Source organism: Balaenoptera borealis, assembly GCF_965194805.1.
Source record: "Balaenoptera borealis genome assembly, chromosome: 2".
In the NCBI taxonomy this organism is placed as follows: Eukaryota; Metazoa; Chordata; class Mammalia; order Artiodactyla; family Balaenopteridae; genus Balaenoptera; species Balaenoptera borealis.
Window position 1 is genome coordinate 156,880,416 of NC_138867.1, and position 27,841 is coordinate 156,908,256.

General features: G+C 47.0%; 1 protein-coding gene across 2 annotated transcripts in view; it reads right to left on the reverse strand.

Annotated features, from left to right (window-relative positions):
- The window catches only part of STK10 (serine/threonine kinase 10), a 120,616-nt gene that overhangs the window by 7,590 nt on the left and 85,185 nt on the right, over positions 1 to 27,841 (reverse strand). For both annotated transcript variants that reach the window (XM_082380858.1, XM_082380859.1), the window contains exons 10-17: positions 27,273 to 27,403; positions 22,647 to 22,770; positions 22,019 to 22,198; positions 9,137 to 9,229; positions 6,193 to 6,322; positions 4,117 to 4,241; positions 2,357 to 2,545; positions 1,628 to 1,753 (exon numbers count right to left, since the gene is read on the reverse strand). In XM_082380858.1, coding sequence (XP_082236984.1) covers positions 1,628 to 1,753; positions 2,357 to 2,545; positions 4,117 to 4,241; positions 6,193 to 6,322; positions 9,137 to 9,229; positions 22,019 to 22,198; positions 22,647 to 22,770; positions 27,273 to 27,403 — 1,098 coding nt within the window. The remainder of the gene's footprint in view (positions 1 to 1,627; positions 1,754 to 2,356; positions 2,546 to 4,116; positions 4,242 to 6,192; positions 6,323 to 9,136; positions 9,230 to 22,018; positions 22,199 to 22,646; positions 22,771 to 27,272; positions 27,404 to 27,841) is intronic.

A 27,841-nucleotide genomic window follows, 5' to 3' on the forward strand; every position in this document is an offset into this window, starting at 1 on the left:
GATAATCTGTGTGTATAAATATTTTGTATTTATATAAATTATATAATTTTCTGCATCACATACCATTTCTCCAGGAGAGATTTGTGACAGGGGTAAGGGCCGTGGACCTGGCTGAGGCTTGCCAACCAACCTCACTGTTCTCTCGCTGAGGTAGGTTACCTGCCTCACAAAACTTACCCTGGGATCTCTCATAGGCAAAAGTGACAGTTCCCTGTTGATTCCTCACAGGGAATCTTGTGGTTTATAAGGAGTGTATAAGCAGGGGGAAAGTGCCTTTATCCAGATACCTCAACCCTACTGGACTGGAAGAGTAGAACCCCTTGGGGATTTTTATTTGGGGTTTCAAGCTCAAGGGTTCTGGGAATTTAGAAATTGCCTTGGTTGGGAATAATACTTACAGCAGCCCTGAGTACCTCTGGCCTGCCCAGAGCTGGGCTCCCAGCACTCTTTACGGGTTTTCTCAGTTCATCCTTACAGTAAACCCACGAGGCAGGGTTGGTAACATAGATACAGAAGGTGAGTGGCCTGGCTAAAATTCACCCAGCAACAAGCAGCAGAGCCCCTACCTGACAGGCTTCAATACCTGCAATGTTTCCTCCACACCTCCCTGCCTTTCCAGAAATTGCCAGATGGATCCAATAGCCTAGAGAATTTCCTGAGGTCACAGAGGTTTGTGTCAGCCCATCTGTCAGGTATGGCAATGCCTCGCTCCACCACAAGGGGGCTCCAAGTACCAGCTCCCGGGTGGGGGACCCTTAGGGTGAGGCAAACCTTTTGTGAGGCGAACAAAAGGTCAAGGATCTCCCCAGGGAAAGAGGTCACAAAGGGGCTTGTCAATATCAGGATACCTTTTCCTGACTTCAGTGGGAAAGCTTTGAGCTTCTCACCATTAAGGATGATGGTAGGTAGCTGTAGGTTTTTATAGATACCCTTTATCAAGTTGAGGAAGTCCCCCTCTATTCCTAGTTTACTGAGAGTGTTTATCATGAGCAGGGAGTCAGCTTCTGTCAAGTACTTTTTCTGTATCTGTTGATGATACGATCATGTGATGTTTCTTCTTTAGCCTGTTGATGTCATGGGTTACATTAACTCATTTTCATATATTGCACGAGCCCTGGGATAAATCCCACCTGGTCATGGTGTATACTACTTTTTATACATTTTTAAATTCTATTTGGCCACGTTTCATTGGGGATTTGTGCATCTGTGTTCATGAGAGACAGATACAGGTCTGTAGTTTTCCTCCTTGTAACGTCTGGTTTGGTATTAGGGTAATTGGGACACCTTTTCCCAAGACACAGTGGTGACCGAGAAATCCAGCAGCACGCCCACTGCCAGGCCCCGGGCATGGCACGTTCAGCTCAGCTCTGTCATCTCATTTACAAAGCCTCACTCCAGTTCTGCAAAATAGGAATTATCATCCTTACCCCCTGCCTATTTTACGAATGTGGAAACTATGGCCTGGGAGGGTGATGTGATTTGGCCAACATCACACAGAACGGCAGGATGGAAACCATTCCACCCTGAGCTTCAGACACCTTCCCCGTTTGTAGGGTCTTTGGGCCCCCAGGGAGCTGACTGCCTCGGGGGCGGTGAGGCAAGCAGGGGCGGGGCAGAAGGGCAGTACCTGCAGCTGCTGCAGCTCGCCCATGTTGCTCTCACACTGTGCCGCCATGTCCCGCATCTGGCTCTCGTGTTTTTGCTGCTGCTGCAGCCGCTCTGACTTCTGCCTCTTCTCCTCCTGCTGGGAGAACTGCAACAGAGAACAGGTGAGGCGCCTCAGCGGGCCACGGGCCTGGCTGGGGGCCCAGCTCAGCCCTGTCCCAGGGAGACCCCATCTGAGGGTCTGGTTTGTACAGAGCCACAGTGCCCTGCACCACTCAGGCTGTGCCCCCCCGTCAAGTCCTCCCCCCTGAGCTGAGACCAAGCCCCTGCCCTCAAGGAGCCCCCAGTTTGGTGAGGACACTGAGACATGCTAGGACAGCGTATGTAGTAAGCAGGAGTCACAGGAGCCCACGGCCACCGACTCTATCCCCGAGCCACATGGGTGAGTTGTGAGCGGGGTCTCAGTAGAGGAGAGGAAGGAGTTTACCAGCAGAAGCAGCTGCAGGATAGACACCCTGAGTGTGACAGGGAACACGCATGAGAAAGCAACGCCAAGCCTCCTCCCCTGTCCACCAGAGGGGGAGTCAACGTGAGGCTTTTAGGCTTCCGGGCTGTGACTTCTGGCTTCCATTCCATTCCTCCCTCCAAGACCCCGTGCTGCGTCTTATATTCTATACTCCCCCAACCACAGAAGATTCAGGCCGCACCAAACCTGGATCTGGCCCCACTCCAGTGCACCCCCGGCCCCCACCTGCTTGATCTTCTCGCGCTGCTCAGCGGCACTGCCCGCCCCGTTGATGTGGAGGCTCTTCTTGTACATGGCCATGCGCGTCTTGCCCTCGCTCCTCTGAATCTTGGGCAGCCGCGCCTTTTCCTGCTGCTGCCGCACCTTCAGCTGCTCCATCATGCGCTGGTTGTAGCGCTGCATCTGCTCGCACTCCTGAGGGGGACACCCAGCCGGGGCCAAGGTCAGCTGCGTTCCACGTACGCGGGTGTGGTCAGATGCCAAGGCTGCCACACGCAACTCAGGAGCCCAGGACCTGCGTGGTCCAGAATGCTCAGCAGAGCAAGGCTCGTGTCATTTCACTACTCCTCTTAAGTACCATTTTCTCTTCTCACCTTAAAGCTTCCCGTTAGTAACCTCACCTTCTTACCTTCTAAATGCCTTCTTAATCTCCAAAATATACAAAAACAGCTCATACGACTTATCAAAAAAAAAACCCCCAAGCAACCCAATCGAAAAATGGGCAGAAGACCTTAATAGACATTTATCCAAAGAAGACATACAGATGGCCAGTAGGCACGTGAAAAGATGCTCAACATCACTAATTATTAGAGAAATGCAAATCAAAACTACAATGAGGTACCACCTCACATTGGTCAGAATGGCCATCATTAAAAAGTCTACACATAACAAATGCTGGTGAGGGTGTGGAGAAAAGGGAACCCTCCTACACTGTTGGTGGGAATGTACGTTGGTGCAGCGACTATGGAAAACAGTATGGGAGGTTCCTCAGAAAACTAAAAATAGAGTTACCATATGATCCAGCAATCCCACTCCTGGGCATATACCCGGACAAAACTATAATTCAAAAAGATACATGCACCCCTATGATCATAGCAGTGCTATTCACAATAGCCAAGACATGGACGCAACCTAAATGTCTATAAACGGATGAATGGATAAAGAAGATGTGATACATATACATAATGGAATCCTACTCAGCCATAAAAAAGAACAAAATAATGCCATTTGCAGCAACCTGGATGCAACTAGAGATGGTCATACATAGTGAAGTATGTCAGAAAGAGAAAGACAAATACCAAATTATGTCACTTATATGTGGAATCTAAAATATGGCACAAATGAACCTAACTATGAAACAGAAACAGACTCACAGACATAGAGAACAGACTTGTGGTTGCCAAGGCCAGGTGGGGAGGGAGAGGGATGAACTGGGGGTTTGGGATTAGCAGATACAAACTATTACATTTAGAATGGATAAACATCAAGGTCCTACTGTACAGCACAGGGAACTGTGTCCAATCTCCTCAGATAAACCATAATGGAAAAGAATATTTTAAAAAGAATGTATGTACGCATATAACTGAGTCACTTTGCTGTACTACAGAAATTAGCACAACATTGTAAAGCAACTATACTTCAATTAAAAAAGTATTCTGAGGGAATGCATGGGAAAGAGATATAAAATGAAAATGGAAAGAAAGGCAGGACCAAAAAAGGGAAAAGAGGAAAAAAGTGAGAGAGACATGTACATCAGGTGTCAGAGTCAGCGAGGGAGCTGCTTGGGCCATCTGCTTCCCTGCACAGTTTCCCCAATTCCTAGCCCCTGTCCTGAGGCAGGACATCGCCCAAGAACCTCTCAAGCCTCACTGTGGCCAACTTGGCTGCTCTCAGGAGCAAGTGATGCCCCACTGAGGGGGCAGCCTCACGGGTCTCCCAGGTCTCCCAGTGGCAGCCCCCGAACCCAAGCTGACTAGGAGCCTCACCTTCTCATGCTTGCGCACCAGCTCGTGCCGCTGGAGGAAGTACTGGTCCTTGAGCTGCTGCTTCACCAGCTGGTGCCTCTCCTGCAGGTGATGCTCCTCCATCTCCCACAGCGCTGCCTCCCGGTCTGCGGAGGACATGTCACCCGGTGAGGTGCAGGTGGCCAGAGCCCCGCCAGGCCCTCCCCTCCACTGCCCCAAGCCAGGTCTCCTCACACTGGCTGGTAACTGTGCCACGTCCTTAGACTATGTGGGCTGAGCCAACTCCTAGAAACTTGCAGGGATGACAGCACCCAGCAGCACGGTACAGCAGGGAGTGTTTGGAGTCAGGAGCCAGAGAAACCAGAGACCTAGGCTAAAACCCAGCTGCATCACTGGGATTTGAGATGAACACAAAATCCTCTCCAGGCCTCACCTTCCATCTCTGCCAAATGGGCACAACCATACCGTGGAGGGAAAATGTCCTTGGAAGATACTTTTATGTTCAATCTACATTGCACCTCTGCTTTCCTAATGGGCAAATAGGAAGGGCTCACGTGGAAACCCCATGAAGAAGACAGCCTCTTGTCACTATTTCCTCCTTTAAAAAATAGGTGAGACCCTTCATGTCCCATATATGCATTACTGAAACAGTTATCTGGCATTTTATCACTGGAAGTCTATTAACCGACCCTGTGGTCAGGACAGGGCAGGGAGCTGGTGTCAGATGGAGAACCTCACGCCCTGCAAGATACAGCTGGTCATGCTCAGCCCACTGCGAAGTTGTTTATTTCACTGCACTCCTGTTCCATGAAAGCCAGCATCTATCCACAGAACATCAAAACAGTGATTTGGCTTCCAAACCAAAATCAGAACCCCAGTCCCACATGTAGGATGGTTCTTACAGACCATCACATGATAAGAAAAGGAAACAAGGGCTTTTCTGAAACATCCGTGGCTCTATTCAGAAAGTCGGAATACCAAGGACCCCATTGTTCTTGGCCCACATCAAGTACTGAGTGGTTTATACTGTTTAACTGCCCTGGCCATCAGAGTCCTGGCTGTGGCCCCTGTTATAATAATGAGCCAGAGACAGCACTCGTATATTAGTCCTACGTTTACATCTTTACAACAGACAGGGACCATTAGCTCCAAAGCCCACAGGCACCAAACTCTAATTTTCACCCATCCAGTTGTTTTAAGTGCAGTTCAAACAACAGACTTCTGGCCATTTGGAGCCTGCTTGCTTTGCATACCCCATAAAATTGTACCCAACATCTGCTAGCCATAAATTAGATAGCCTGGGGGCTATATACAGACCCCAAGCTCTGCACCCTCCAGAGCTCTCTACCCCAGAGCCGCCTCAGCTGAGCTCCCCCTGCTGAGTGACAGCATCCAGATACATAAGCCCCCTCTCTGACCCCCTTCTTCCCCAGGATTTCCCCCGCCCTCCTCCCTCTGGGTGGTGGCTCACACTGTTGTCTCTGGAGAGTCTAATGCTGGGAGGGACTCGCCAGCATGCAAACCTGCCAAAGCGCCACCACACAAGGGTAGTTGAGAGCTTGGTTTCAAGATAAGGTCTGCAGCCAAGGCCCACTCTACCACTCATTAACTGTGCACCCCAGGCCGAAGAAGAGTCAGTCTCCAAGCCTCAATTTCCTCATCTATAAAAACGGGGAGAACAGTAGGGCCTACTGTGCAGGGTTACGGATAGGATGCAGTGTGACTAAGGTGCAGGATTAAGGCACGTGGCTCGGCAGAGGAGTTGCTCAATACGTGATGGCTGCTAGGAGCGGCTCTCAGTACGGCCCCCCGACCCCCGTTAACCCAGCTCACGTGCAATTTCCACCCACTCTACATTGCTTCCTTTTTTTTTTTTCTCCTTTCCTTGACATCCACAATAATGTCAGGTAGTGTTGTTGCTAACCGGTATCTCTGCCTCAGTCCTGACTTCAGTGGGGATCTTCCTCATGTTTCAGCATAAAGGCCGATGTTTGGTCTTAGGGTGGAGAAGACCTAGCAGCTCTTCCTTGCCCGGGGCTGGGATGTACGTTCGTGGAGAGTCTGGGCCAACATGCACGCCCGCTCTCGGGCACCCACCTCGAAGGAGCTCCTGCTTCCTAGTGAGGCACTCGCGCTCCTTGTCACAGATCTCCCGCCTGTTGTCGGCCGTGATCCTCTTCATCGCCAACTCCAGGTCCTCCTTCTGCTTGGCGAGGAAGTCCCGGTCCTATTAAGTATTTAAAATTTTAGGCGTGTTTATGTATATTGTGGATAATTTTTTTAGAGATACATATTGAGATATTAACAGGTGACATGATACTATGTCTGGGATTTGATTCAAAATAATACAGTAGAGCGGGGCAGTGAGTGGACAGGAGTTGATAATTACTGAGAACAGGTGATGGGTATATGGGGATTCATTATACTATTATACCTGTTTCTGCCTATGTTTTTAATTTTCCTTAATAAAGAGTAAAAAACTGAAATTTAAATTTAAAAGTTTTAGCTACTATACATGAAGTAGATAACCAACAAGGATCTACTGTATAGCACAGGGAACTATACTCAATATTTGGTAATAACCTATAAGGGGGAATTCCCTGGTGGTCCAGTGGTTAGGACTTGGAGCTTTCACTGCTGAGGGCCCAGGTTTGATCCGTGGTCAGGGAACTAAGATCCCGCAAGCTGCGCATCGGGCACAGCCAAAAAAATCCAAAACCAAACAAACAAAAAAAACCTATAAGGGAAAAGAATCTGAAAAAGAATATATATATATATATATCACTAAATCACTGCACTGTACAACCAAAACTAATACAACATTGTAAATCAACTATACTTCAATAAAAATATAATAAATTAAAAATTTTCTTTTAAATAAAATTTTTAGGAAACATGTTAAGAAACTAAAAATTTGCACTAATCTTATCACTCAATGCTAGCAACTGGTTTTGGTGTACCTATATAAATGTATTTACATCTGTTGTTGTTTCACAAAAATTATTTTAAAAGACTTGAAGAAATATTTGTACACCCATATTCATGGCAGCATTATTCACAACAGCCAAGGGATTGGAGACAACTCAAGTGTCCATAAACAGATGAGTGCATAAACACAATGTGGTATATACATACAATGAAATATTATTTAGCCTTTAAAAGGAAGGAAATTCTTATATATGCTACAACACGAATGAATCTTGAGGACAAGGTAAGTGAAATAAACCAGACACAAAGGGACAAACACTGTATGATTCCACTTATATGAGGTCAAATTAGTAGAGACAGAGAGTAGAATGGTGGTTGCCAGGGACTGAAGGCAGGGTGTCATGGGGAATTACTGCTTAATGGGTACAGAGTTTCTGTTTTGCAAGATGAAGAGTTGTGGAGATGGATCATGGTGATGGTACTCACAGTGATGTGAATGTACTTAATATCACTGAACTGCACACTTAAAAATGGGTAAGATGATAGCAAATTTTATGTTATGTCTATTTTACCACAACTTTTAAACATTATTAAAAAGACCTTTCCATGTCATAATGTAATAGTCTTCTATCAAAACTAAGTTTTAATGGCTGAATATATTTCATGGTATAGCTAGCTATACCCAACTTATCTACCCAATATATATAATAGTTGTTTACAGGTTTTCTTTATTTTAGATACGGCTGCTCTTCACAGTCTGGTAGCTAAATGTCCTTTAACCTCTGTGATGATTCATCTTCAAGATTAGTCCTAGAAGCAGAAAATCTAGGCCAAAGGATGTGTACATTTTTGAAGCTCTTGATGCAATTGCCAGAGTGGCCTCCTAAAAGGGCCAGTCTGCTCTCCCTCTGTGGGGACTAGGGCCTGTCTCCCCAACCCTCCCTAGCCCTGCATTCTTTTTCTAATCAACCTGTCAAGGGGCAGGTTGGAGGAAAGTATGATGGTGTCCTGGAGTCAGACTCAGCTTGAGGCCTTGGACCCCACTGTTAACTGTGCAGTGTCACCTCCGTGAGCCTTAGCTTCTTCCTCTGTAAAGGGGAAAACAAACAGCACCTATCCTGGTAAGCCACGAATGCTAAACCAGATAATATACAAAACATTTGTAATTGGAGACTCTAATTTTCTTTGCATTTGGGGGCAGAGGAAGTGGGACAAAATGAGAGCGTGAAGTGAAAAGAAGGCTACTGAGGCTGGGGTAGAGGGGACTGAGTGTAGCTGGGAGAGGCTGACAAGAACCAGACCTATAGGGCCTTGAAAGCATGTGAGAAGGCTGATCTGATCTTATGGACAAAGTGGGAGCCACTGAAGGTTTTAAAGGCCCAGGGCTGTTGGGGAAGGGTGCCATGATCAGATTTGGAATTCGTATTGATCACAACAACTGGTATGAGAGAAAGAACTGCAAGAACTGGAGGGAAACTAGCTGGGAGGCTACTGCAGTAGTCCAGGCAAAAGACAAGAATGGCTAGGGAGTCACAGAGATGTTGACAAGTTGATGGATCCAGAGAGAGTTTGGAGATTAAAAAAAAACAAAAACCAAGCTTCAAGAGGTGATGAAGGATTGCAGGGAAAAGAGGTGTCAGGAATGACAAGGCTTCTGGCCTGACAACACAGTGGAGGACGGTGTCCCCTCAGAACACGAGAACAGGACCAGGTCAGGGAGATCTGGGTTTGGTGTCTTTGAGACTCCAAAAGATGTCAAGTGGGCAGAGGGATGTACTGGGTTGGTCAAGGAGATGTGATGTACAAACAGCTATAAAACAAGGCAGGAAGCGCTAAAGGCTTTGGGAGAGGTGGATGTAAAGGTCTGTGGTATCTCCTAGAGATGGGAGAGCTCACTTCCAGCTGGAGCAAGGGCAATCAAGGAAGGCTGCATGGGGGAGATGATAACAGGGATGATAATCAGGATGGTCTGATTTACTCAGAATGAGAGATAGGTGAGTATTCAAAGGGCAGGGCATGGGCGTAGACAGAGAAGAGCTCTGGTCACCATTCAGGGACTCAAACCTGAGACTCCCCAACCCCTCCACTCCCCAGCTGAGGGGCGAGGACTCACGAGAAGCTGCTTCTTCTGTGCGTGCTCCTCCATCTTCTGCTTCATGCTCTCCTTCCGCTGCTGCCTGGGGAGCTTCTCCACCTCATTCTTCACCTGCACCAGAGACAGCAGAGAATGGCTGGGTCAGGGTACCTCCACACTTCATACTGAATAAGCCTTCAATCCCAGAACTCCTGGGCCAGGGAGACTGAAGATGAGGTTCAGCTTTCTAGGCACTACCCCGACTCTGCTCCCCACTCCGCTGACAGATGGCACCTACTGGCCACCTGTCTGCTGCTGGCTCCAGTTTCCAGACTCCTTCAGAGCAGACAGATGCTGTTTTTGCTGTTTGGTATCCATCCCCCTTCTTCTGATGACAGCACCTCAGTTTCCTTTAGGACAGTGTTTCTCAACCTCTTTTTAAATTGTTGCCCCCTCAAAAGCCCTTTTAGACATTTTTTCCCTGATTACCCAATACCATGAAACTTTAATCCCACAGATATACTGTCAATCTGTTAGATCATTATAATATCTAAGATGTTTTTAACTCCTTGGGGGTGATATCACCCCGGTTGAGAATGCATGCATTAGGTAGCCCCTGCTCAGTCTCCGAGGTTCAGGTGTGGCTGATGCCCCCAGCCCCATCTGACTCTAGGCTGGGCATATGATCCAAGCTGTCAATCAGCATATTCCATGCCTTGGCATCTGGGATTGGTTCAGAGATGAGCGTGTGATCTTCGCTGGGCTAGTGAGAGCTTCAGGATGGGTGCTGGAATTATTGGGGAAAGCCACTCTCTGTCCTTTGGGGTTGCTGAGCTGGGAGGATGTAGGCCATGGTGGACCACCCTGGAGGGGTCTGCCTGAGACAGAATCAATGCATGGAAGCAATGTTAAGAGATGAAGGATTCCTGGTGACACTTCTGCCCTCCTGGTCAGAGACAGGAGTTCTGGGTTTGATGTCTCTGAGACTCCAAAAGATGCCAGGTGGGCAGATGGTGAACTAATAGTATTCTCAAGCCAGCTGGAACTGGCTTTCTGTTTTTTATGACAGAAGAAGAAGAGATTCATGACACTTCACTATAAGGAAGCTAGAGTTCCTCAAACAGTTTTCTCTGAGTAACCCATACCTTCACAGTTACCTGACACCCCAAAACATGCACTCACTGACAGGGCTCTTAGGAGCAGGTAGTGAAGGATTTTTCCATACTGTCCATGATCAAAAAAGAGCACTCCAGGAGAGTTCTACTTCTGGCATGGTGAGGTAAGCCAATGCAGCCTCTCATTCCTGCTGATTACAGTGAAAAACTCTGGATAAAATACAAAAAGCAACTAACTGAGGACTCAAACAAAATCAGGTGGCTATGAAAGGGAGTCAAAACTTATAGAAGGGTCTGGTACCGGGGGTAAGTTTCCTGGGATTTTTTTTTTTTTCCTTTTGCTCTCCTGGCTTTGCCCCTGTCCTAGACAGTGATGCAGTGGCTAAAACTGTAAGAAACATTGTGTTTCTGGCCAAAGAATCAGGCAAAAGTCAATAAAATTAATAAACCTTTAGTCAGATTGACAGAGAAGAAGGAGGAAGTGGAGAAGGAAAAGGAGGAGGGAGAGGAAGAGGGTACTACAACACAAATTACCAGTATGAAGGGTGAAAGAGAAATCACTACAGATCCTAGTCATTAAAAAGGATACTAAAGGAATTCTATGAACAGCTTTATGTCAATAAATTCAGCCACTTAGGTGAAATAGACAAATTCCTTGAAAGAAACTACCAAAGCTCATTCAAGAAAAAATAGATAACTAAAACCAGAGTGACATTACAAGAAAACCACCAACCAAATCCTTTTTGTAAACATAGACTCAAAAGTCCTCATCAAAATATTAGCAAATTCAATCTAGTAATATATAAAAAGTAAACTACATAATGACCAAGTGGACTTTATCCCAGGAATGTAAAGCTCATTCAATATTTGAAGACAAAGCAATGTAATTCACAATATCAATAAAGAAGAAAAACTATATGATCACATCAATTGATATAGGAAAAACATCTGACAAAATGCAACATCCATTTATGACAAAATCTATTAGCAAACTAGGAATAGAAGGGAACTTCCTTAATCTGAAAGAGGGCATCTACAAAAAAACCCTAATGCTAACATCATACTTAACTATGAAATACTAAATGTTTTCCCCTAAAGACTGGAAACAAGGCAAGGATGTCCACTCTACTATTCCTATTCAGCATCCCACTAGAGGTCCTTGCCAGCATGATAAAGTAAGAAAAAGAAACAAAAAGCATATAGATTAAAAAGGAAGGGCTTCCCTGGTGGCACAGTGGTTGACACTCTGCCTGCTAGTGCAGGGGACACGGGTTCGAGCCCTGGTCTGGGAGGATCCCACATGCCGCGGAGCAACTGGGCCCGTGAGCCACAATTACTGAGCCTGTGCGTCTGGAGCCTGTGCTCCGCAACAAGAGAGGCAACGATAATAAGAGGCCCGTGCACCGCGATGAAGAGTGGCCCCCGCTCACCGCAGCTGGAGAAAGCCCTTGCACGGAAACGAAGACCCAACACAGCCACAAATAAATAAATTAAAAAAAAATAAAAAATAAAAAATAAAAAGGAAGAAATAAAACTCTGTTTGCAGACATTATTGTCTATGTAGAAAATCCCAAGAAATCTATTTTTTAAAAAGTAGTAGAGGGGCTTCCCTGGTGGCGCAGTGGTTGAGAATCTGCCTGCCAATGCAGGGGACACGGGTTCGAGCCCTGGTCTGGGAAGATCCCACATGCCGCGGAGCGACTAAGCCCGCGAGCCACAATTGCTGAGCCTGCGCGTCTGGAGCCTGTGCTCCGCAACGGGAGAGGCCACGATAGTGAGAGGCCCGCGCACCGCGATGAAGAGTGGTCCCCACTTGCCGCAACTAGAGAAAGCCCTCACACAGAAACGAAGACCCAACACAGCCATAAATAAATAAATAAATAAATAAATAAATAAAATTAAAAAAAAAAAAAAGTAGTAGAACTGATTCTTTTTGACCCAGCTCCCAGAGAAATGGAAATAAGAACACAAATAAACAAATGGGACCTAATGAAACTTAAAAGCTTTTGCACAGCAAAGGAAACCATAAACAAGACCAAAAGACAACCATCAGAATGGGAGAAAATATTGGCAAATGAAGCAACTGACAAAGGATTAATCTCCAAGATTTACAAGCAGCTCATGCAGCTCAATAACAAAAAAACGAACAACCCAATCCAAAAATGGGCAGAAGACCTAAATAGACATTTCTCCAAAGAAGATATACAGATGGCCTACAGACACATGAAAGAATGCTCAACATCATTAATCATTAGAGAAATGCAAATCAAAACTACAATGAGATATCATCTCACACCGGTCAGAATGGCCATCATCAAAAAATCTAGAAACAATAAATGCTGGAGAGGGTGTGGAGGAAAGGGAACACTCTTGCACTGTTGGTGGGAATGTAAATTGATACAGCCACTATGGAGAACAGTATGGAGGTTCCTTAAAAAACTACAAATAGAACTACCATACAACCCAGCAATCCCACTACTGGGCATATACCCTGAGAAAACCATAGGTCAAAAAGAGTCATGTACCAAAATGTTCATTGCAGCTCTATTTACAATAGCCAGGACATGGAAGCAAACTAAATGTCCATCGACAGATGAATGGATAAAGAAGATGTGGCACATATATACAATGGAATATTACTCAGCCATAAAAAGAAATGAAATGGAGGTATTTGTAATGAGGTGGATGGAGTTAGAGTCTGTCATACAGAGTGAAGTAAGTCAGAAAGAGAAAAACAAATACAGTATGCTAACACATATATACGGACTCTAAGGAAAAAAAAAAAAGGCCATGAAGAACCTAGTGGCAAGACGGGAATAAAGACACAGACCTACTAGAGAATGGACTTGAGGATATGGGGAGGGGGTGGGGTGAGATGTGACAGGGTAAGAGAGTGTCATGGACATATATCCACTACCAAATGTAAAATAGATAGCTAGTGGGAAGCAGCTGCATAGCACAGGGATATCAGCTCGGTGCTTTGTGACCACCTAGAGGGGTGGGATGGGGAGGGTGGGAGGGAGGGAGATGCAAGAGGGAAGAGAAATGGGAACATATTGTATATGTATAACTGATTCACTTTGTTATAAAGCAGAAGCTAACACACCATTGTAAGGCAATTATACTTCAATAAAGATGTTTAAAAAAAAAAAAAAGTAGTAGAACTGGTAAGTGAGTTTAGTGAGGTCAATATACAAGATCAATATACCAATATTTTCTATACTCTAGCACTGACATTAGAAATTGACATTAAGGGGGACCTTCAAGATGGCAGAGGAGTAAGCTGTGGAGATCACCTTCCTACCCACAAACACAACAAAAATACATCTAAATGTGGAACAACTCCTACAGAACACCTACTGAAGGCTGGCAGAAGACCTCAGACTTCCCAAAAGGGAAGAAAATCCCCACATACCTGGGTAGGGCAAAAGAAAAAAGAAAAAAGAAAGACAAAAGAATAGGGACAGGACCTGCACCTCTGGGAGGGAGCTGTGAAGGAGGAAAAGTTTCCACACACTAGGAAGCCCTTTCATGGGCAGAGATGGGGTGGGGGGCGGGGGGGAAGCTTTGGAGCCACGGAGGAGAGCGCAGCAACAGGGGTGCAGAGGGCAAAGTGGAGAGATTCCTGCACAGAGGATCGGTGCCGACCAGCACTCACCAGCCTGAGAGGCTTGTCTGCTCACCCGCTGGGGCAGGTGGGGGCTGGGAGCTGAGGCTCAGGCTTCGGTGGTCTGGTCCCAGGAAGAGGACTGGGGTTGGCTGCATGAACACAGCCTGAAGGGGGCTAGTGCAACACAGCTAGCTGGGAGGGAGTCCAGGAAAAACTCTGGACCTGCCTAAGAGGCAAAAGACCATTGTTTCGGGGTGCCCGAGGAGAGGGGATTCCTTCCCCGTCTGCCCACAGAAGGCAAAGCAACGCCTAAACGAGCTCCAGAGACGGGCGCGAGCCACAGCTATCAGCTCGGACACCAGAGACAGGTGTGAAACACTAACGCTGCTGCTGCAGCCACCAAGAATCCTGTGTACAAGCACAGGTCACTATCCACATGCCCACCCCCCACCCCCCCGCGAGCCTGTGCAGCCCGCCACTGCCAGGGTCCCGTGATCCAGGGACAACTTCCCCAGGAGAACACATGGCTGTTGCAACGTCACGCCAGCCTCTGCCGCCAAAGGCTCGCCCCGCATTCCCATTATAACTACTGTACCCCTTCCTCTCCCCCCCACTGGCATGAATGAGCCAGAGTACCCTAATAAGCCGTTGCTTTAACCCCATCCTGTCTGGGTGGGAACAGAAGCCTGAGGGCAACCTACACACAGAGGCGGGGCCAAAACCAAAGCTGAACCCCAGGAGCTGTGCCAACAAGAGAAAGGGAAATCTCTCCCAGCAGCCTCAGGAGCAGCGGATTAAATCCCCACAATCAACTTGAGGTACCCTGCATCTCTGGAATACCTGAATAGACAACGAATCATCCCAAAATTGAGGCGGTGGACTTTGGGAGCAACCGTAGACTTGGGGTTTGCTGTCTGCAACTGACTTGTGATTTTTATGTTTATCTTAGTATAGTTTTTAGCGCTTGTTATCATTGCTGGATTTGTTTATTGGTTTGGTTGCTCTCTTCTTTTTCTTTTCTTTTTTTTAGTACTTTTTAATTTTTTAATTTTGATTATTTTTTATTTTTTAATTTTAATTATTTTATTTTATTTTTTATTTTTTTATTAAAAAAATTTTTTTTCTATTTTTTTCTACCCTTTCTTCTGAGCCATGTGGCTGTCAGGGTCTTGGTGCACTGGCCTGGTGTCAGGCCTGAGCCTCTGAGGTGGACGAGACGAGTTCAGGACATTGGACCACCAGAGACCTCCTGGCCCCATGTAATATCAATCGACGAGAGCTCTCCCAGAGATCTCCATCTCAATGCTAAGACCCAGCTCCACCCAACGGCCAGCAAACTCCAGTGCTGGACAGCCCATGCCAAACAACTAGCAAGACAGGAATACAACCCCACGCATTAGCAGAGAGGCTGCCTAAAATCATGCTAAGTTCACAGACACCCCAAAACACACCACCAAATGCAGCCCTGCCCACCAGAAAGACAAGATCCAGCCCCACCCACCAGAACACAGGCACCAGTCCCCTCCACCAGGAAGCCTACACAAGCCACTGAACCAACCTTACCCACTGGGGGCAGACACCAAAAACAATGGGAACTATGAACCTGCAGCCTGTGAAAAGGAGACCCCAAACACAGCAAGTTAGGCAAAGTGAGAAGACAGAGAAATGTGCAGCAGATGAAGGAGCAAGGTAAAAAACCCACCAGACCAGGCTTCCCTGGTGGCGCAGTGGTTGAGAATCTGCCTGCTAATGCAGGGGACATGGGTTCGAGCCCTGGTCTGGGAAGATCCCACATGCCACGGAGCAACTAGGCCCGTGAGCCACAACTACTGAGCCTGCGCGTCTGAAGCCTGTGCTCCGCAACAAGAGAGGCCGCGATAGTGAGAGGCCTGTGCACCGCGATGAAGAGTGGCCCCCGCTTGCCACAACTAGAGGAAGCCCTCACACAGAAACGAAGACCCAACACAGCCAAAAATAAATAAATAAATAAATAAATAAATAATAATTAAAACATGTGACCTTGTGTTATGCAAAGATTTCTTAGATAAGCCGCTAAAAGCACGATCCCTAAGAAAAAATGATAAGCTGGACTTCACCAAAATTAACTGCTTCTGCTCTATGCAAGACACTGTTAGGAGAATCAAAACACAAGCCACGGACTGGGAGCAAACATTTGCAAAATATATAACTGACAAAGTACTTGTATTCAGAATGTAAAAATAACTGTCACAATTCAGTAATAAAAAAAACAAATCACCCAGTTAAATAAATGGATAATAGGTTTAAACAGGTACCTCACCAAAAAAGATATATAGATAGCAAAAAAGCACAGGAAAAGATACTCAACTTTAGTCACTAATGAAATGCAAATAAAAAGCCACAATGAGCTACCACCTCCTATCAGAATGGCTAAAACAGAAAAAATAAAACTGATAATACCAAGTACTGGTGAGGATGCGGAGCAACGGGAACTCTCACACATTGTCTTGGAGACGTAAAATAATACAGACTCTTTTGGGAAAGTTTGGCGGCCTCTCCTAAAGTTAAACATACACTGTCACCTGACCCCAAAATCCTACCAGCTATTCTTTACTGTCTCTTCTTCCAGTTCTTGGGTGTTTTCTTTCATGGTTTTAGGTTTGTAATCTGAATTCGGCCCCTTTGTTCTTTAGCTTTAATGGTCTTGGATTAGGGTTTCTCAACCTTGGCCCTATTGACTTTGGGAGCAGATAATTCTCTGTTGCAAGGGATGTCCTACGCACTATGCAGGATGTTAATAGCATCGCTGCCCTTACCCACTAGATGCCGTAGCACCCTCTCCCCAATTGTGACAACAAAAATGTTTCTAGACACTGCCAAATGTCCCCTGGTGAGCACAAGAGTCCCTGGTTGAGAATCACTGTGTTAGAAGTCCTCATAAAATATCTCAAAAATCTCATTTGTGCCACTTCACCTTCCATGTCCAAGGGCTACCTTGGATATATGGTACATAACCATAATTCAGCACCAGTCAGGTGTTCGTCAAAACGCCTCTGACAGCCCCATTCGAGGCATCGTACAATTGAAAGGATGCATTAGCTTAGAAGTGTGTTTTTCAAGCTTGATGATGTGGCTTTCCAGGACGGAAGATGAGAAACAGCAGTTTAGAAAAGGGTCTGGAGGTTTCTGCTAAAGGTACTGAAAACAGTAAGAAGTCTTATACCACTGACAATGGAGGGAGAAAGCAAAAGAACATTCAGAGTAGTCACATGGAGCTACTTAGCAAAGGGACACCTGGACCTGCCCGTAAGTAACCCCTGAGGACAGGGATGTACCAGCGCCACTCTGGCTGAGGTCTATAAAGAGAGGCTTTCTCTCCCTCCACCTCTTTCCCTCAAAAAAAAGAAAAAAAAAAACAAGGCTTTCTACTACATGTCAGAAATCCTGCTTTCTGGTCCAACTGCACATCTTTGGAACAGTCCCTGGACTTGTTTCCCATTTTCTCATCAGAAAAAATTATCTGGCCTTTAACTAAAACTTCTAGGGTCCTTCCAGGAATATAACTCCAGAGATCCAGACTATTTAAGAAATAGTTAAATTATGTTTAATGAGTTTTGCCTAGGAAGGCAGGAAAACAAAGAGTTCTGGAAAGATTTCCTTCAAGACTGATTGAATTTGTTTTCAAATTTAGATGATCTAAGAAGTAAGTTACAATTGTCCACTGAGTTTCTCGTGGATGTTAAGTGTACTGTGTGCATGGGGACTGAGGAGCAGACCATCAATTCCATTCTCATAGAACACACTTATTATACATTTATTATATTTCTATATGTAGACACACACAGTACTAGATTTAGTTAATTACTTGAAACAACAATGAAGAATAAATACGTCCCCATTCAACTAGCTTACTAATAATGATTTTTCCTATATGCATACCTTCTAAATGCTGGAAGGTCATTAGTATGATATTTCATAACAATTGCTGTAACCATGAAAGAGTTCCCATGAGGCATCTCAAGTTTTGCCCTCTGTTATTTTTGTATGTTTTCTATGCCTGAGATCACATCACGACTGGCTTTCTCACATTCAGTGGATCACAGGGAGATGGACAAGGTGAGCCCTTCCTTGCTCTGAACTGATGAAAGTCAAGTCCACGTGAGTCTGTGTATGGTCTTCTTCTCCAGCATCCACGTGTGGATTTCTCTGATGCAGCACTGGGCTGGCTAATGCATCTGTGGGTAGTTCAGAACCTGCTCACCTGGGGGTCCTACTCATTCCCACTTTTGTCCTTCACCCCTGCTGGTGCATCCTAACCACCAATCCAAGGGCGTACCCCTCCCTGCTGGGCTTCACCAGCAGCCCTCACACAGGTGACCTTTGTGATCAAAGGTCTTCAGACTGTGGAGTAGGCAATGGCAGGACATGGAATTGTGGGACACCTGGGGGCGTACCATGAAGCAAAGCCCTTCACCGGCCCCCACCAGCAAGAATCTCTAGACCTTACTTTGGAAACTGATAATAATGATAATGGTAAGAATAACCGAAAGGGCCACCATGCAGTAAGTGCTTACCAGGTGCCAGGTGCCTGGCCTGCATTCTGTCATTTAGTCTCTATCCAGAACAGCTTCATGAGTGATCCTGTCATTATCTGCTTTCACAGAGGAGACAGAGGCTCCGTGAGTTTAAGCAGCTTGCCTGAGTTCAGAGTCGGGATTCAAACTCGGGTCTCTCTGACTCCAGGCCCACACAACCACTTCCCTAGGATGCCATCCTAAAAGAACTTGCTTCTCTCTTTACAAGTGGAAAAGACCATCTTCCCCCTTTACTCCCTCTGATAAAAATGTAGTACGTTCTCAAACTTCTTATAACCATGTAACATGCAACTCTTTCCATACTGACAGCCTCTTACAACAATGGCAAATCTGAGGACAGGGGCTGTGTATGATTTGCTCATCACTGCCTAATACAGGGGTGACAAACAGTAGGAGCTCTAAAAATATATACTGATTAAGTAACAAAACCCCCACAGCTAGCTCTGGGAACCGGAAGCAAGCGCAAGCCTACACTTCGCCTGGCTCCACCATGAAGCAGGTTAAAGCCAGCAGCGAGCCCGAGTCCTGGCAGCAAGAATGCCTCATGGGAGGAGAGTGACAGGGTCACAGTCCTACCAAACGGCAGAAGCCAGAAGCGCAAAGAGGTCAAGCTTTTTCTTTCCATGAAAACTTTTTGAAGAAAAACACCCAGGGAAAAAGAAAAATCTAAAAACTGAATCTGAGTAGAAGCCCAAGTACCAGATCCCACGCACTGTCTCAGAATTCACTGACAGGCTTGAAAACCCTCCCAGAACGCTGCCAACAACGAGAACGTCCACCTTTGTTAAAGGTCAGTGCCGGCCAAGGGCGAGGAACTCCGTGGGGACCCCTCACACCTCCCCGTCCCAGGCACCTCCTCTTTTTTCCCACTTTTACAGTCCCCACAACTCCTTCCCCCACCCACACGTACAAAGGGTGTGCATACATGATGGGGTGAGGAACCAAGAGGAAACTGGAATCCGCGGGGTACTTGTTCTGGGGCAGACACTGGGTGCTTCTCACTTAATGCTCAAAATATCTGACAGGAATGCACGGTAAACAGCACCGAATCAAACAGCAAACTCCTGCCTCTGACTCACCTCCCTCCGTGATTTGGCTCCTCTCTACCTGTCTGATTTCATCTCGTACAAATCTCCCAATCGCTTCCTAAGCTCCTACCACACTGATCATTTTTTCAGTTCCTTCCAAGCTCTTTCCCACACCTCAGGGCCTTTGCATATGCTGTTCCACCCTCCTGGCATGTTCTTATTACTGGAATGTTCTTTGCACATGCCGTTCCACCCTCCTAGAAACATCCTTCTGGTCTCAGCCTAAATGTCACATACTGATCTCTCCGTAACTTCTCTAGTTAACCAACCTATTTGCTCTCACAGCATGTATGCAATGGGCAAGTGCTTTTTTATTTGATGTTGTGCTTTTTTTTTCCTGGTTTCCCTGGCAATTAACAACTCCTTGAGTGTAGGGACCCTACCTATTTTGTTCATTACAGTATCCCTGGCACCTCATACAGTGCCACACATGTAGATATTCAATACAACAGTAGCTGAATAACTCTCACTGTGACAGAAGGCAGCCAGAACTCAGGCAAGAACTCGAAAAATATTGCTGGGTCGGTTCCAGACCACCACAATAAGGCGAACATCTCAATAAAGCAAGTCACGTGAATATCTTGGTTTCCCAGTGCATAGAAAAAGTTATCTTTACACTATACTGTAGTCTGTTAAGTGTGCATTAGCATTATGTCTAAAAAAAAAACAATTGTATATAACTTAAAAAATATTTTATTGCTAAAAAAATGCTCATCATCATCTGAGCGAGTTGTAATCTTTTTGCAAAAGTAACATCAAAGATCACTGATCACAGATCACCATGACAAATATAATCATAATGATAAAGTTTGAAATATGCAAGCATTACCAAAATGTGACACAGAGACAGGAAGGGAGCAAATGCTGTTGGAAAAATGGTGCAGAAAGACTTGCTCAACGCAGGGTTGCCACAAACCTTAAATTTGTAAAAAAGAAAACACAGTATCTGCAAAGTGCATTAAAACAAGGCCTGCCTGTAGCTTGTCCAAAGCCCAGCAGTTTGCTTTGAGCCACACAGCCAAGACTTGGAACCAAGTCTGTGCTCCCGGCATTGGAGCTGGGGATGTGCTTAGTATCAGCTTCTCCCTCCTCCCCCCACACATCTCAGCCCACTGGCCCATCTCTCAGCAGGAGGTTCAGGACCAGGGTAAGTCAAGGCACTCACCTCAGGCACAAAAGGGAATGCCAAAAAACTCAGTAATCAAGATAAATACAATTTTAAAAACTCAAAATTCATCCCCCCAAAAAAATTATGAACAAAATTCAAATACAGACAGGATCAAGTCCTACATTTGCAGGGCTCAGCCACATCGCCTCACACTAACCCCAGCCCTGTCATATCCTGCCTATTTTATTTTATTCTATTTCATTTCATTTATTTTTGGTTGCACCACACGGCACATGGGATCTTAGTTCCCTGACCAGGGATCAAACCCGCGCCCCCTGCAGTGGAAGCGCGGAGTCTTAACCTCTGGACCGCCAAGGAAGTCCCCTGCCTCTGTTTTAAATAGCTGATATTCTGTTCATCATGAATATTTTACACGAATTTTTATTTTAAAACACTGCATCAGAATATTCTTTATCTTGATTATGGAGTTTTTTGGCACCTCCTTAAATTCTGTGCCCTAGACAAGTTGTCTCATCCCAGCCCTGGCCCTGCTCAGCCAGCCAGTGGCCCCGGTTCCCACAGGCAGCCACCGGAGGGCCCCTGGATACACCAAATGTCATGTCCGTCACAGTAAAGTCTAGGAGCTGGGTTCTGAGGTCCCCGAGCACCATAGAAGCTGTTCACCTACTGCTCCCATCTGGAGATTGGGAAGCAGCCTTGATTGGTACGGCTGCCCCAAGGCTTCTACCCTCCTCGTCCCCCTTTTTCCTCCTGAGAGTTTAGGAAAGAAAGTCTGTCCCAGCTTCCCAGTGTCTGGCTCTACAGGGGGAGGTGTGGGCTGGTCTCTGGGACCCAGATGCCCTTCCCTGGGCAGGCTGAGAAATACGCCACCCTTCCCTTGTCTCAGGACCATCTACCTCTTTGCCACCTCCCACTCCCCCTTCCAGCTGGATGGGGAAAGAGGGAGAAGAGGCACATAGGTCCAAACTAGGGGGCTGCTGTTCTGGGAGAAGGGAGAGTAGGGCATGGAGGACGTGTGTGCACCCATCCAGCACCCACTGCCCCTCTGGAGACAGCATCTCAAGTTTCCCTGAACTGCCATCCCTTCCTTCCCCCTGCTCTCTTTCAGTGAGGGCTGCTAAGCTGGGGGGATGTACAGGAAGCTGCCTGAGGCCACATGGCGAGGGCCTGCCTGAAACCAAGTCCACACAGAGGAAAGCAGAGCCCAAATGATGGGGAAGGGGCTCCTAATGGCACAGCTGGAGGGTGTAGATCCAGACATAGCTGGATGTGAGCTTTTCATGTATACAAGCTCCCCAAAATTCCCTCTGTTTCTGAGGCAAGGTTGAGTTGGGTTTTGATTACTTGCAGCTGAGAGGGTCCTAATCCTCCTAGACACCCCTGCTTCCACCCAGCACGTACTCACCTCCTTCTTCATCAGCTTGAGCTGCTCCTGGAACCTGGCATGGTCCCGCTCCTGCTCCAGGCGGATCCGCTTGGCCTCCTCCCGGCGGCGCACAGCGTGGTCTTGCTCCATCTTCTCCACTTGCTGCTTTTGCTGACGCTCCAGGTTCTCCAGCTCTGTGTCAAAGAACTTCTTCTTGGCCTGGAAGGAGCAGAAAGGGAAATTCAGGGAAGTCACCTTATACCTGGGAGGGAGATGGGGAAAGCCCAGAGCCCGTGCTTAGACCTGGGTTTGAATCCCAGGTCTATCACCTCTTTGCTGTGTGACCTGGGACAAGTCACTGAACCTCTCTGAGTTTTTTTTTCTCACATGCAAAAGGAAGACCAGACCATCTACCTCACAGGGTTGTTGCATGGGGCTCAAAGGTTATGTCCCCTCTAGAGATCCTCCTGTGTGACTCAGAGGAGCATCGTGACCTTCATGCAATGCTGTGTTTATAAGTCAATGCCTAATGAGATCAGGAAACAGAGGAATTGGGCAATTGTTGTGAATTACTCTCCATGCCCAATCATCCTCACTCTGCAACTTCCGCTTAAAGAAAACATGGAAGCAAGAAGCCCTATAGGGACCCATCTTTTCTCACGCTCACATTGATTTCTTGTTCAAAACGTTTGTGCATCTGCTCCAGCTGCAGCTCATGCTTGCTGCTCAGCTGGGTCTGGTTCCGATGCTCTTCTTTCTGGAGCAGCCGAAGTTCTCGGAGTTCCTGGCGCCTGAAGGGTGGAAGGATGAGGACATTTCAGTCAGAAAGTGCCGTCAGTGATCATATAACTCATAGCTAGGGACACTGAAGGCTGGGGCGTGGAGAGGCGTCACACAAGACTGGGGTAGAGGCATGACGCAAACTTAGAACTCAGACTTTATTTGACGTTTATTGACAGACAAAACATTAATAATTTTAATATATAAAGAGTGCTTCCAAATCAATAAGAAAAACAGGAATATCCTAATTTTAAAAAGTGGCACAGAACATGCACAGACATGAAACAAAAGACAAAATCTTTAAATTAGCTATGTGGATATGAAATACAAATTAAGAAGAAATAACATCTTCATTAAATAGGCAAGAATATAGGGGAAATTGATACTTTCATATACTGCTGATATGTACAAATTGACACATTTCTGGAGGACAATGCAATAAGTCTCTGCCTTTTGACATAGTAGTTCCACTTCTGGATACTGATTCTAAAGAGATATTCACAGATGCACAACAAAATTGAATAAGGATATTCATAACAATGCTATTTATAATAGTACAAAATTAGAAACAAATGTCCATCAATACAGTCTAACTACATATGTCCATCTGATGTAATTTTATACAACCATTAAAAAAATCAAGTTCTTGCTTGAGATATTGAATTACATGGAAAAAATCTATGAAAAATGCAGCAATTCTTTATGAACAGATAGGGATTGGTCCCTGAATGAAAAAAGCAAGCTGTTGAAGAGTGTGGGTCTCTTATGCTACCTACCATCTGGGTGAAAAACAAAAAGGACCCTATATGTGTGTGCACATGTGCATGTGTGTGTTTACTTTCCTATTTAAACACTGAGTGTTTCTGGAAGGATTACATTGTAAAATATTAACACAAGGAGGGGAGCTGGATGGCTGGCAGAAAAGTGAGAGAGGGAGATTTTTCGCTGTTTACCCTCTTTTTCTTGTCGAGTTTTGAACCATGATATTACCTATTCAAAAATGTAAATACAATCAAACTTTGACCCCAACCACACAGTGTACCTTCATTTGGTAACATACCTATTGTCACTGTGTATATGTGTGTACACAGAAAAAATACTGGTGGGATAAACCCCACCAATTGTGTTTCTTTCCGGGCAAGTCCATTAAAAATTGATATGTATCATTTATGGAATCAGAAAAGAAATTAAAATGATGCAGAAAGAACTTGGGCCTCCTGACTGTGAACGGCGGGCGGTTCCCTGGCAGCCTGTGTCCTATTCCAGTCCCGCGTCTGCAGCCTGTACCATGGCCACCCCCGCTGTGGGGCTTTCCTCACAGCTCTGAGCGGGTAGAGCTACTCAGGAACTGCCCACCAACAGCTGCAGGAGGAGAGGCCTGCATGCTCTCAGGGGTCGGGGGGCCTTATTTGAATCTTAGCTCAGCTCGCTTTCCCTTAGGCAGTCGCCCAGTCTTTGCAGGCTCTGTTCCTGCATCTGTAAAATGGGGATATAACCTTTACCTCTCAGGTTCTTTAAGGTTACATGAGCTGATACCTGTAGTGTCTGCCTGGCACATGGCAATCACTCCCCAAGTGGTAACTTCTCGAATGATAACGAGGAAGAAGAGGCTGCCCAGTCTCTGGGAAAAGCCAGAAATGCTTTCTAGGGGCACAGAAGAAAGCTTCCTTGGGAGCCTCTGCATTTGGGAAGAGAGGAGGCAGGAGGTGACTGCTGAGAGCTGACAAAGAGAGGGAGACCCTGACACAAGAGAGACTAAGGCTCAGAGAACAACCGACCAAAACACGAACAGAGAAGAAGGTAAGCAGCCAGGTTCTGACATTTCCTCCCTGACCAACCTGAGTTCTCACAAGGGAAAGGCAGGCAGACACAGGCTTAAGAAGGAAAGAACCAGCAATTTTAGGCAAAACCAGAAAGAACTCTGACCTAGCAGCCTCAATCTGTGAGAGCAACTATTCGGTGACACCATTCAAAAGCCTACGTGTCACCCAGTCCTCCGGAAATGCTAGGATCCAGGTACGACCAGGGACGTGGGCCAGAGCCCGCCACAGCTCGCAGCCTGGCGGCCTGGCCACATTGACAGGACGTGCGGACCTTCAGACCACAGCAGGCAGACAAGCAAAGCCTCGTTCTTTCACTGTGAGCACCTCTTCTCCACCGCGGCTCAATCTCACCTTTCAAACCTAAGTGGCACCCACTCCTCTGCTTGGGGGCCCAGTGCCAGGGCCAGAGGCATCGCTTCTAGACGGGGTGTGCTGGGTCTGGAATTTCAACCCTAGGAACCTAAACTGCCCAGAGGGGAGGTGACAGAAAGGAAACTGAGCCCTTGGGGTCTGAAGATTGAGGGGTACAGGTCACCTCCCAGGTGACCACTGAAACAGAAGGTGGTGTCATCGTCCAAGAGCAACCACACCCACCCCTCCCCCAGCCTCAAGCCTCTCCAGCGCACACAGATGAGGACACCAGTGCGTGCATGCGTGTGTGTACACGCATATGCATGCACGCAGAAACACCACCAACGAAAAGTCTGCCTCTCATCCCCCTGGCTCCTAGAGGGGAAAAGTGCCCCCAGGCATCCAAAACTGCTTCTATTTGGCTTTGGAATGTCTGTGCTTTTTTTTTTCTCCTTTTTATTTTATTTTATTTTATTTATTTATTTATTTATTTTTACATCTTTATTGGAGAATAATTGCTTTACAATGGTGTGTTAGTTTCTGCTGTATAACAAAGTGAATCAGCTATATGTATACATATATCCCCATATCCCCTCCCTCTTGTGTCTCCCTCCCACCCTCCCTCCCTATCCCACCCCTCTAGGAAAATCAGGCCTTGTTTCTTTTTTTTCTTTTTTTAAAAAAATATTTATTTATTTATTTTTGGCTGCACTGGGTCTTAGCTGCGGCACGCGTGTGGGATCTAGTTCCCCGACCAGGGATTGAACCCAGGCCCCCTGCAATGGGAGCGTGGAGTCTTAACCACTGGACCACAAGGGAAGTCCCTGTGCTTTTTAAAGATATGAATGTGTGTGATATGTTAGAGATGTCCTACGAATCAATCATGAATTTAGCCTTCAAAGGTCTGGCCTCAAGGGAGATTTGTGGGTCCAAGGCCTCCCTCCCTAACTGCAAAACCCCTCAACCCCGCCCCTGGCAGCCCCCCAGCAAGCTTCCTGGTCCAGTGGAAGCCGGGTAGAATCCTCACACAGACAGAGCTTCTCACCTGGATGACCTGAGGCAGGTAAGTTCCCACCAAGAAACAGTTTCCTAATTTACAGAACGGCCGAGATAGGGTCTCCCTGAGGAGGGCTGTCAGGGTGCCTGAGCACCTTTAAAGTGCAACGATGGTTCCTAGCAAACAGCTTTGCCTCACACCCTCCTCCCCACACCAATCCCTTCCGGTTTCATGGGTTTTGCCTCCAAAATGCATGCTGCATCCAACCACTTCTTCCCTCTGTCTGGCCACCATCCTGGCCGGGGTCTCCCTGGATCCCTGCATCAGTCCTGCCCCCTCTACGCCCAGACTCATATGGCAGCGGAGCTGGCTTTCAAAAGGGATGTCACCACTGGTCACTCTCCAGCTGCTTCACTCCAGCTATACTGGGTATGAAATCCACACTCTTCCACCCCTGCCCACAGGCCAACATGACCTTGGCCCTGCAGGTCCCGGGGACGGCTCCCCATCCTTTCCCTCCCACCTTACACTCCACACTCCAGCCCTGCCCTCTCAGGTCCCTAAACAAGCCACGCGGTCAACCCTCAGGCCTTGGCCTTGCAGTTCCCTCCGTGACCCCCGGCTCTGCTCGTGGCCAGCTCCTCTCAACCTTCTGGCTCTGCTCAGGAGATTTCCCACAGAGCAGTGTCCCCGACCCAGGGGCTCACTATCCTATCACCCATTATTCCCTTCACAGCATGTACCAGAGTTGGGAATTATCTTGTGTGCTGTTTGTTGGCCCGTGAGGTGTAAGTTTTACAAAGGCAACAGCCTCAACTACCTGGGTCACCACCATGTCCCCCAGCCTGCTGGGGGGTATGGATACATGGGTGAATGGCTGGCTGGCTGGAGGGGAGGGTGGAGGGCTGGGTAGGTGGGTAGGTGATGGATGGGTGGGTGGATGGATGGATGGAAGGGTGGGTGTGCAGAGGGGTGTGTGGACAGAGAGATGGCTGTGTGGATGGATAGATGAATGGATGGATGGGTGAATGAGTGGGTAGAGGGGTGGATGGATGGATGGGTGAATAAGTGGGTAGAGGGGTGGATGGATGGATGAGTAAATGGAGGGGTGAGCAGATGCAGAGGTGGGTAGGTGGGTGGGTGGATGGATGCATTAGTGGATGGGGGGTTGGGTGGGTTACAGAATGCAGGATCTCAGGCAAAGCCAGCTTCCTTTTGTGTCCTTGATCCCACACTTGGTGCTGTAGACAGACAAACAGCTCTTGCACCAGAAGGACCCACGCCCATCCCTCTCACTGCGTCCCCACCCTATTACCACCATCAGGGCCCTTCCCAGGCTTACCTGAGAAATCTCATCTCCTCGTCCTTCTTCTCATCGTCACTGATGATCTTGGAGGTGGTGATGCTCACCTCCACGCCGTCCACCACAAACTTGCGTGTTCTCTTGAGGGTCTTATTGTGCAGCCTCGAGTTCTGGCCAGGGAAGATCATCAGGCAAAGCTCAGCGTCACAGTTAAGAATCCATGGGCGACACAGAGGGTGCAGCCCACAGCCCTCCTGGCCCCAGAGCCTCAGCCCCGTCCAGGTAGGAGGCGACCGTCCATTGTCCCCCTCTTGCCTCAAGCTTTTCAATGGGGAGGGGAGCCTGAGTGTCTGACGCTGGGCCCTTTCCTCTCCCTGATCTCGCCCTTCAGACACGGCCCATCCCCTGCCCGCTGGCAGCCAGCACTCTCTCACACAAAAGACACGGCGTCAGAAAGAGCGAGCTGGGTTCCAATCTTCCCTCTACCACCTACTGGCTCTGTGAACCTGGGCAAGTCCCTTGAGGTTGCAAAGATGCGATGGGGGTGGGGCATACAACAACACCCGGCTCATGGCAAGGGTTCAACACTTGGTATTTATTTTTGACAG